We start from the raw sequence: 11584 nt of genomic DNA on the forward strand, positions 1-11584 counted from the left end.
ATACCGTGAGGATGGAGGTAAAAACAAAAATCCTGTGTTATACCGCAGCCTTGTACTTAACCTGGTCATGAGGAATGTGCTCCTACATTCCTTCCTTCTTTCCTCAAATAATTATAAACTGTCTCATTGGTGTCAGGAACTATGTGAAGTGCTAGGGGTACAGGGGAGACGTGCTCTTGTGGTGGTGAGAGCCAGCTGGATGAGACAGAATTAGACATGTTGACCAATAGAGGAAAGGAAATAGGCAGGTTCTGCTGAGGAGGGTAGGGGAGAGAAGGACTGCGAGGAGACGGAACTGTTTCAGAAGCAGCCACAGCCCAGCCCTGCAGGGGTCTTCCTTGGATTTCAGAATTTCAGGGACCACTCTTCACATGTCCTCTGCAAAAAGAAAGGAACTTGTTGAGTGCCATCATTGTGGCCCCGGACCTGGACACTGGTCATCTTGACAGAGCCTAAACTTTTCAAACAATATGGAACTGTAGTGCCCATGACCCCAGTGACCTACAAGAAGGACATGAGTTTTCGAAGCCTAGGTGGGGCACTCAGTAGCACTGCAGACCTGCCCTGGAAAGTGGCTGAATCGGTGTTCCCAACTGAGAAAGAGGAGCATGTGATCAGGCTGAGATGGTCACAAAGAGGCCTCTGGGGTTGACCTTCACCATTCTCTCCCTGGAGAACCCGCTCAGTGTGGTTTCACAGGACACTGCGGCATCTTCTGGCAGCAGCGAGGAGGAAGACACTGGAGGGTAAATGGTGTGTGGCCCCCTGAGCTCACCTCTCTGCCCAGCCCTTCCCCTCCGACGGTGCCCTGGCCCCTGTCTTACCCCTGGGACTCTTCCAGTGTGCAGCAGGTCTTCATGCAGTCGGGACAGCAGGACTTTAAGCAGTTGTCTATCGTGTTGAAGTTGTTTTTGTTGTCTTCGCAGCCACCATCAACAAACGGCTCACAGCACCCGGTCTTGGCATTGTAGAAGTACCTGGCTGTCTTGTTCTTGCAGGAACCAGCTAACTTAGGCTCCAGGCAGAAGGCAGGCTGAGAATCTGCTGGAATGAGAGGGGCAATGGCTCAGTTATGAAAATGGTCATCACAGCTCCGTAGAAGGCCAACAACTAGAACCTCCAGTTTGTTTGGGATAGTGAATGTTAGGGTTGTGGGGATGGTCAAATTGAAATGCCCATTTGAAAACCTCCTTTCCTTTCTGGGACAGAATTATGAAGGTTGCTAAGCATCGCATGTTATAGTAATCATGTACAAATGTATATCTTCTCATGAAGTATTTTAAGAAAAATTGATAATGCCTTTGAATAGCCTTAAAACTTCAGAAGAACTTCCAAGGTGGTTCAGTGGTTAAGAATTTGCCTTCCAACAAAGGAGTCCTATCTTCAATCCCTTGTCAAGGAATTAAAGTCCCAAATGCTGTAGGCACGGAGTTGACAGGCCATAACTACTGAGTCTGGGACCCACAAATAAGAACCAGCCCACACAAACAAATACATAAATGCTCAAAAAAGAAAAAAAAAAAAACTACAACAACAAAAAGAGGACAAAGGTAAAAATTATCCCCTATATGTCAATAATTAATGGGTCTGGATAACAGAGTTTTATAATACTATTAATATTTTCTTTGCTTACTGCTGCTAAGCCGCTGCTAAGTCACTTCAGTCGTGTCCGACTCTGTGTGACCCCATAGACTGCAGCCCACCAGGCTCCCCTGTCCCTGGGATTCTCCAGGCAAGAACACTGGAGTGGGTTGCCATTTCCTTCTCCAATGCAGGAAAGTGAAAAGTGAAAGTGAAAAGCTCAGTCATGTCCGACTCTTAGCGACCCCATGGACTGCAGCCCACCAGGCTCCTCTGTCTGTGGGATTTTCCAGACAAGAGTACTGGAGTGGGGTGCCATTGCCTTCTCTTTGCTTAAGTGTGCGGTAAAAAACTTTTCACCATTAATAACAATGGTGAAGGAATCGTGCTATAATGGGAAACGGCATGAAGAAAACCTGACACTGTGTTTACTTTGGTTACCTCACAAGGAATCTATAAAATGAATATTGATACTAATGATATTGTGATTCTAAGAAGAAATATACATATTTCTTTTTTCATCATTTTCCTGACACTGTTCCTAAAAATCTTGGTATTTCTTGTATGATGAGAACAGTAAAGGTGTCTTTTGGTATGTGACCTTGGTGAGTTTGGAAAGACCCTCATAAGCCCAGAATGGGCTCTGATATTGCACCAGAAAGGACTGCCTACAGGAGGGTGAAAACTTTCATTCCCACCCTCCCCCATGGTCTTTCTTCCACAATCTCCTTGCCTTCCCTCAACCTCAGGGAGGTTAATGGAGCTGTCTGTTGAACAGTCCCCAGTGGCTAACGATTTAATGCATCATGACCAGGTAATGAAGCCTCCATAGAAACCTTAATACAGCAAGACATTTATGTTATTTGAGAGACCTGGGATCCACCCAGGAACATGGATATGGATACACACATGAATACACTCTCCATGTGGCCCACTGCAGCAGCCTGCTCGGTGGGGCGCTGTCTCTGCTCCTTGCCCCCTAGAGGACACTCTGTGCACTGCAGCCTCAAGGATTCTGTTATTTTTCAGTCTTATACCACGGCTCCCTGGAGACCAATTCCTCAGTGAGTCCCCTTTTTTTATGATAGTGAAATTCTGATTCTTAAAAAGTCCTACAGGGCTCCTCGCGATCTGCTCCCGTGACCTCTATGCCTCATCCGTTTCCACTTCTTTCCCCTCACCTAAACCAACTCAGCTCCAACCACCCTGGCCCTGGCTCCTGCTCAAACACAGTAATGAGTAACCAGGCATGTTATTTCTGCAGTTCTGCTCAGTACTTCCTTATCACAGAGGGTTTCCCTGGCCCTTTAGAGAAAAAGCAAAGCATCCTTTCTCTGCTTTACTCTCTACCTTCAAGAAACTGATAACCTACTGTAAGATTTCACTCTTTGGTATTTTTAAGTGTCCCTCCTAGAAGGCAATTTATTTTGCCATATTTTTTTGACAGCTGTGTCCCAATCCCCAAGAACACTGCTTTGTGGGGACTTTTTCCCATTTTCATTCTCTCCACAAGTGCAAGGTCATCAAATAGAATGGGTATAATTGAATTCCTTTTAGTACAATCACCTTGATGATGGGGCACATCAGCACAATGGTCCATCTCACTCTAACATTCAATCTGCTGAGAGGATAATAAAACAATGTGTCCTGGTGATCTTTAACCCCGAAACCTCTGAACCCAAATACTTATGGATATTTATGGAAGTTTTCAATAAATAACCATATTGACTGTATTAGCCGCTATTGCTGATTAATCATAAGTTCAGAGCCTGCACCTGAAGTTTTCTGGGTTGCTTTCCCTGAGTGCTCTCATGACCTAGCAAAGAAAGTAAATGCCAAGAGTTTCAGGAGGCCTGGGCAATGAACCAGGACAAGGACCAAATATGGATCAAACATGGACAATAAACTCAGTCAAAAGAGAACAAGGTAAAGGGTCTGGAGGCTTTACTCATATTGTCTCAGCCTTGATCCCATGAGCCAAACCACACAAGCACTATGTTTCTTGTGCTCCTGCAGTTGCTGCTCAGTGGTCCCAGGTCTTTCTGATTATTCTAATAATAAAGGAATAATCATTATTTGATACCTCAATATGTTTTCTTGCCCAAAGGAGATCAAAGGATAAAGTTCTTCAGATTAACACATTGGTGGATAATGGACAAAATTGGTCATGAAATGTGAATAAATTCTTTATATTCATGACTGGTAATCTGTTCAGAGAACCCATGTAACATGTTTTCTCTGTTCAGATGAGGGAACTGCAGATGACTTACCCCAGGACACAGAGCATGTGGGTGGTAGGGTCAGGAGAAGTAACTATGATGTCACAACCCATCTGATACAATACCTGATTCTACCAGGAATTCTAAAAATATAGTTTACTTGTAAGAGTTTCCAGCTTCCCAGGTGGCTCAGATGGTAGAGACCCTGCCTGCAATGCAGGAGACCCAGGTTTGATCCTAGGTTGGAAAGATCCCCTGGAGAAGAGCATGGCAACCCACTGCAGTATTCAGGCAGGGGATCCTGTGGCCTTCAGTCCATGGGGTGGCAAAGAGTCGGACATGACCGTGCAACTAACACTCCACTTTCACTGTAAGATTTTCTGGATGCAGTGTTCTATTTTCGTTACTTCCTTGTCCCCAAGTCTCATCTAAGCACCTAAATCACAGGAGAGAGTGAGCTCGTGTTTACCCTATCACCAAATATGTGGTGTCTTCACCATCAACCAGTTTCCCAGACACCCACTAGGCGTCCCCCCGTCAATTGATGTCTGATATGAAGTCCGTGCAGTTAGTGCAGATCCCACCCATTGAAGGATCATGACTGTCCTCACTTTAGTCCCAGCCACAGGGTCCCGACCAGCTTAGGCTTTTGACCAAATGTTTACAATGTAGAGGCCCATCTCCCCAGAGGTGCAGAAAGTACAAACCTTTATTCTCCTCTTCCAACATATGTGTTGGGAACTCCTGTAGTGCATGGTTCTCAAGTTGCCTTAAGGAAATCAACTCCTCACCTATGAAAAAGAGAACATTTCAAGAGTTTCAGGAGGCCTGGTCCATGAAACAGGAAAATGATCAACCATGGATAAGAAAATAAGGGTCAAAAAAGGACAAGGGAAAAGGCCTGAGACTAGTAATGTTGTATCTGCCTTGGTCCCGCAGCCTACCACACAAGGGCTGTTTCTTGCTTTTCCAGCAGTTGCTCTCCTCCACAGTTCAACATCTTTCAGTTAGTTTTAATAATAGAGGAATAATCATTATTTGATAAAGAAATATTTTTACTTGGCCAAATCAAGAAGGTAGAGAAATTTGTTTTTCAGATTAACACATCGTGGTGGAAAATGGACAAATGTGGCCGTAACATACGAATAAACACTTTCTATTCAAGACTCGTTGTTTCCCCTGTTTAGATGAGGAAACTACAGATGACTTGCCCCAGCACACAAGCGTGTGAGTGGCCTGGTCAGGACAAGATACTGTCATGTCACAACCCATTTGATACATTATTGATTCTGCTGCTGCTGTTGCTGCTGTTAAGTCGCTTCAGTCCTGTCCGACTCTGTGCGACCCCAAAGACGACAGCCCATCAGGCTCCACATTCCCTGGGATTCTCCAGGCAAGAACACTGGAGTGGGCTGCCATTTCCTTCTCCAATGCATGAAAGTGAAAAGTGAAAGTGAAGTCGCTCAGTCTTCAACTTAGCGACCCCATGGAATGCAGCCTACCAGGCTCCTCTGTCCATGGGCTTTTCCAGGCAAGAGTACTGGAGTGGGGTGCCATTGCCTTCTCCAATTCTGCTAGGAACTCAAAAATACAGATGACTGGTAAGTTTCTGGGTGCAGTGTCCTACTTTCACTACTCATTCCTCCCCAAGCCTCACCTGAGCCCTCAAATCACAGAGGACAGTGAGTCTGGGTTTTTTCCTGACACCAAATATGTTGTTTCTCCACCAACACCATCCAATTCCCAACACCAACCGGGCAGCCCTCTGTCCATTGACTTCTGATACCATGTCTGTGGAGTTAGTGCCAATGCCACAGGTCGAGGGATCCAGACTGTCCTGACTCCAGACGCCAGACATGTAGTCTCAAGTCACTTATGATTCTGACCAACTGACTACAAGTGAGCGTTTCTATGACCCCATCTCCATGCACAACACCTCAATCGAACCAGCGACCGAACTCAGGAAAATTTTTACACACTGTTCTCAGATTAATGTACAGGATTAAATCTGAGAAAAAGTGAAATGGAGGAGATGTTTAGGGCAAAGTGGGAGTGGAGGTGAGCAGAGCCTCTGTGCCCTGGTGAGCACAGCACCCTCACCTCGCCACAATTTGTTCCCACCTCATAAGCTCTGTGAGCCAATATTTATGGATTTTTATTGAAGTTTCACTAAATAGAGATATTTATTGAATCCTCGACCAGTAGTAACTGATTTCAGTTTCAGTGCCATCCCCTCTCCCCACAGGTGCAGAAAGTTCAAACCTTCAAGGCATTTTTCGAATGTTTCAGCGGCTTTTCTTATCATCTTGCATGCCTTGCAGATAATTTTGGTACCTATGAAAGAAAAAAATTCCAAAATTTGCCAGAGTCTTGGACCATAAACCAGGATGAGGTTCAAATATGGAAAATAAATTGATGCCAAAAGTGGACAAGGGAAGAAGCCTGGAGACTTTGCTAGTATTGCATCAGCCTTGGTTCCATGAGCCAGCCACACAGGGGCTGTTTCACGCATTCCTAGCAGTTGCTCTACTAAGTGGTCCCAGGTCTTTCTAATTAATTTTTATTGTACAAGGATAATCATTGTGATGCGTAAAGGTTCTTTCTCGTCCCAAGCAAGTAGGTAGAGAAATCTTTTCAAATGAACATATCCTGGTGGAAATTAACCAAAATTGGCCATGAAATGTGAATAAATTCTTTGTATCTGTGGCTGGCGTGAATCTGCTGTTCAGAAGAGGAAGCTGTAGATGACTTGCCGCAGGACACATGGCATGGGGGCGGCAGGATCAGGACAAGACACTTCCCTGTTACAACCCATGTGTTACACTATCCTGTTCTGCCAGGAACTCTGAAAATACCAATAACTGCTGAGAGCTTCTGGGTGCAGTGTCCTACCTTCATTGCTCCCCTGTCCCCAGGACTCACCTGAGCTCCCCAAGCACATAGAGTGTGAGTTTGGGTTTCCCTGACACCAAATACGTGGTGTCTCTAGAAACAACATCCAATTCCCCAAACACCCACTAAGTGTCCAACAAGTCAATTTACTTCTGATATGAAATTGAGGGAGTTGGTACAGACTCTGCATGTTGAGGACTAAATCTGTCCTCGGTTCAGATGCCAGCCATGTTGTCCCAAGTCATTCATGATTTGACAAAATGGCTAAAACTGTGAAGTTCCGGTTATTGAAACTCCATGTTCAGTAACTCAATAGATATGATGACCAACTCAGGACAACCACTTACATACTGATCTCACATTGTTATTGTTAAGGATAAATCTAAGGACGGTAGAGCAAGTGAGATGTGCAGGGCAAAGTGGAAATGGATGTATGGGGAGCCTTCAAACCCTAAAGAGCACAGGACCCTCACATCACCATCATGTGTTACCACCCCAAAATCTCTCAGAATGCCTGTATCTATGGATTTTTATTGCCGTTTCACTAAACAGACATATTGATTGAATCATTGTCCACTGGTGGCTGTTCTCAGTCTCAGTGCCCTCTTTTCTCCCAAGAGACTCAGAAAGTTCAAACCTATAATCACATCGTCGACGATTTCTTTAATCACAGATGATACTACAAGCTTCTCAGGTCCCCTTGTAAGGCTTGTCTCCAGACCTGTGAAAGACAGTAAATTCCAAGAGTTTCTGGAGATGTGGGATGTGAACTAAGACAAGGATCAAATATGGATCATAAAAGAGTAGTCAACTGTGGACAAGGGAGGAGACACATATGAATACTAAAATAATAGCCAAAAGGGGACAAGGGGAAGGGCCTGGAGACTTTACTAACATTGCATCAACCTTGGTCCAAGGAGCCAACCCACACAGGGCTGTGATTCATTCTTCCCTAGAGAGGCTCTGTTCATTCATCCCAGGTGTTTCTGGTTATTTTTTTATAATAGAAGAATAAAAATTATTTGATACCTAAATATTATTTCTTGCCAAAAACAAGTAGGTAGAGAAACTGTTTTCAGATTAACACATCTTATTGGAAAATGCACTAAATTCACCATGATATCTGAATCATCTCCCATATATATGTGGCTGGTAATCTGTTCAAAAACCCATGCAACATTATCTCCTGTTCCAATGAGAAAATTGCAGATGACTTTTTCCAGGACATGGCATGTGGGTGGCAGGGCCAGGACAAGATAGCATGTTACAACCCATTTGATACACTCCCTCATTCTCCCAGGAACTCTGAAAATACAGAGAAGTGAGAACAGTTTGCAACAGGTTGCAACATGTACTCTCATTTCTCCCTTTTTCTGGAGCATCACCTGAGCCCCAGATCACAGGGGAGAGTGAGTCTAGGTTTGCCTAGGTTTCCCTGACATCAAATATGTGGTGTCTCTACCAACAGCAACCAATTCCCCAAGCACCCACTGGGTATCCAACAAGTCCATGTACTTCTGATTCCAATCCATGGAGTTACTACAGATTCTGCAGGTTGAGAGTTCGAGTCTGTCCTTGGTTTAGATGCCAGCCATGAGGTCCTGAGTCACTCATGCTTGTGACTAAATGGCTAAAAATGGGGCATCCATGACCCCACCTTCACATTCAACAATTCAATAAAACCGGACGCTGAGCTTAGGAAAACCCTTACTTACTGTTCTCAGAAAAATATACAAAATAGAGCTCAAGGCAGCAAAGGGAGGAGATGTGTAGAGCAAAGGGGGAGGGAGGTGTGCCAGCCCCCATGCACTAGTGAGCACAGCACAGTCACACCATCCTCCTGCATTCACCCACCTGCAAGCTCTCTGAATGCCAACATTTCTGTATTTCTTTCTAGGTTTCGCTAAACAAGCATACTGGTTGGATAATCAGCCATGGGTGATTTTTCTCACTCTCTGTTCCCTCCCCTTAGCTCAAAGTACTGGAATGAGAGGTGGTGAAGACTGTAACCTTTAAAGCAGTATTTGAGGTTTCTTAGACACCAGCCCCATTCTTAAGGTACCCTGAGGCACCTTTAGTGACTCATCTCATAACCACTAAAATCAGTAAATTCCAAGAGTTTAGGAGGCCTGGGCCATATCATGAGAAGGATCAAATATGGATCTTTTTATTATTACACTACAGTGTGTTTCATGGACAAGGCAAGACCAGGAATAGATAGTCTCACAAATAGGGTCCCTGATTTGGTATAGTTAGGTGGGATTATTTATCTTTATATATATGAATTTTAATGTATCTCCTCATGCACATCATAATGTCAGTGGAGTTAAAAGCTTGCAACTTCCGACTTCCCTGGTGGTTCAGCAGTTAAGAATCCGCCTGCCAATTCAGGGGACATGGATTCGATCCCTAGTGTGAGAAAATTTCACATTGCCTCAAGGGAACATGTGAACCGCAACTACTGAGTCCAGATGCCCAGAGTCCCTGCTCTGCAACAAGAGAAGCCATACCAATGAGAAGGCCACACACCGCAACCACAGAATAGCCCTTGTGACTAGAGAATATCCTCACATATCCAGGAACACCAAGGCAGCCAACACCAAGCTAACAACAAAATCCTGCCCAACTTGGCAGGAGAAATCCAGAGAGGGTTGGCAGCACCCACCGCATCACTGATCCCCTCCCCCTAACCCTTCTATGGACTATCCTAATTTCATGAGAACCTGTAGAGGAAAGGTGTCCAGACATACCTTGGTCCAGGGAATGGTGTTCATATACCGGTGTACCATCTACTAGGATAACCAGAAGGAAGAGAAGGGCTGCAGAGAGGCAGAGGCAGTTCATCTTTGTGGCCTTGCAGGAGAGCTCCTGAGGATGCTGGGGATGGACTGAGCTTTTAATATCCTGGCTGAGGGGTGGGATCAGGCGATGAGGAAGAGAGTGAGGGAGGGGAGGAGCTGGGTCAGTCCTGTTTATTGCGTAATCTCCCTCCTAACCATGCCTCCTGCATCTTTCTGCAGGGGCCAAAAGTCCAGTAAGAGCAGAACTTAGACATGACTATGCCTGTGGGTCTCCTGTCATTACAGATCATGATTTCAATATGGTCACTCGGGGAGCATCCCAGGACCCAGAGCAATGCATGGCATGTGACAGACAGTCAGTGAGTGGATGAGGCAAATCATAGGACCTATAAGTGAAAAGCAGTGTGTGAGCCCACATCCTCCTTTTCAGCCTCCTGCACATGTCATCTCACCTGGACCTCAATGCCCTGACCCCCCTCACCTAGCTCAGAAGACAGGTGTGACACAGGTCACTTTCATACAACTATTGTCACAGCTTCTCCACTGGATGGACACTTACTCTTTACCAGACACTGGTCCAGGCAGGAACTTAGCTGGGGAAGTTGGTGTCCTCCTGGACTATAACCCAGTGTGTTCACTTTGGTCACAGCATGACCACGGAAATAATGGAATATTGAGGGAATATTGATACTGTGACTTATGTAAGAAATATTAATTTGGTCTTCTTCCTATTCCTGACACAGAGCTCTTAACGCTACTGAAGTTTCCTGAGAGTTGAGAGAAACAAGGAGACTTTTGTCATGTGAGGGAGGTGACTAGTAAACACTCAGCCTAAACCAAGAACAGAGTTGGTTGCCTGGGTAACCAACACTTGATTGGAGGAGTGGTAATTTTCATCTCCACCTTTCATCTTTCCCTGCTCCCATACCTCAGGGAGGAGTGAGAGGTGGAGGGTGAATCCATGACAAATGCCTAAAGATTGAATGAATCATGATCTGGGATGAAGTCTCACAAAAACCTTAACAGAGCAAGTGATACATGTTCTGCTAAGGAAATAAGATCTACTCAAGGAAAGACACAGGTACACACTGCACCATGGCTCACTGGACCACTGCAGCAGCCTGCCCAGGGGCCTCTGTCTCTGTCCTTCACCCTCTAGAGGTCATTCTCCATTCTGCAGCCTCAGTAGGTCAGTTCAGTCTGTTTAGTCACTCAGTCGTGTCAAACTCTGCAAACCCATGGACTGCAGCATGCCAGGCTTCCCTGTCCTTCACCAACTCCCAGAGCCTACTCAAACTCCATTGAGTCAGTGATGAGTCATTTCCATTGAGTCAGTGATGCCATCCAACCATCTCATCCTCTGTCCTCCCCTTCTCCTCACACCTTTAATCTTTCCCAGCATCATAGTAGTGAGTAGTGAAAGTCACTCAGTTGTATCTGACTCTTGTGACCCCATGGACTATAGCTTGCCAGGCTCCTCTGTCCATGGGATTCTCCAGGCAAGAATACTGGAGTGGGTTGCCATTTCCTTCTCCAGGGGATCTTCCCTACCCAAGAATCGAACCCAAGTCTCCTGTATTGCAGGAAGATTCTTTACCGACTGAGCTATGAGGGAAGCTCCCAGCATCATGGTCTTTTCAAATGAGTCAGTTCTTCACATCAGGTGGCCAAAGTATTGGAGTTCGGCTTCAGCCTCAGTCCTTCCAATGAATACTCAAGATTGATCTCCTTTAGGATGGACTGGTTGGATCTCCTTGCTGTCCAAAGGACTCTCAAGAGTCTTCTCCAATACCACAGTTCAAAAGTATCAATTCTTCAATGCTCAGCTTTCTTTACAGCCCAACTCTCACATCCATACATGACTACTGGAAAAACCAAAGCTTTGACTGGATGGACCTTTGTTGGCAGCCTCAGGGATCCTCTTAAAGTTTGAGTTCTATCACATGGCTCCCCTAACCAGTCTCTCTCTCAGTGACACCCCAGCTCTCTCAGAGTCAAATTCGGATTCTGATAAAGTCCTACAAGGTTCCTCATGACCTTCTCCCATGGCCTCTCTGCTTCATCCCCTTCCAATCCCCTCCCCTCCCCTCA

The 11584-nt window shown here is 45.3% G+C and overlaps 1 protein-coding gene across 1 annotated transcript; it reads right to left on the reverse strand.

Moving 5' to 3' along the window:
• Positions 1 to 243: 243 nt before the first annotated feature.
• LOC147360148 (trophoblast Kunitz domain protein 1-like) lies at positions 244 to 9536 on the reverse strand. The gene is made up of 6 exons (XM_086331612.1): positions 9443 to 9536; positions 7330 to 7413; positions 6063 to 6134; positions 4508 to 4591; positions 825 to 1041; positions 244 to 378 (listed from the first exon to the last, which is right to left on the reverse strand). The coding sequence occupies exons 1-6, from the start codon at positions 9534 to 9536 to the stop codon at positions 354 to 356; spliced, it is 576 nt and encodes a 191-aa protein (XP_086187738.1). The 3' UTR covers positions 244 to 353.
• Positions 9537 to 11584: the final 2048 nt, after the last annotated feature.

Source organism: Bos grunniens, chromosome 13 (genome assembly GCF_055505025.1).
Source record: "Bos grunniens cultivar Pamir isolate PY7600 chromosome 13, Bosgru_T2T1.0, whole genome shotgun sequence".
Lineage (NCBI taxonomy): Eukaryota > Metazoa > Chordata > Mammalia > Artiodactyla > Bovidae > Bos > Bos grunniens.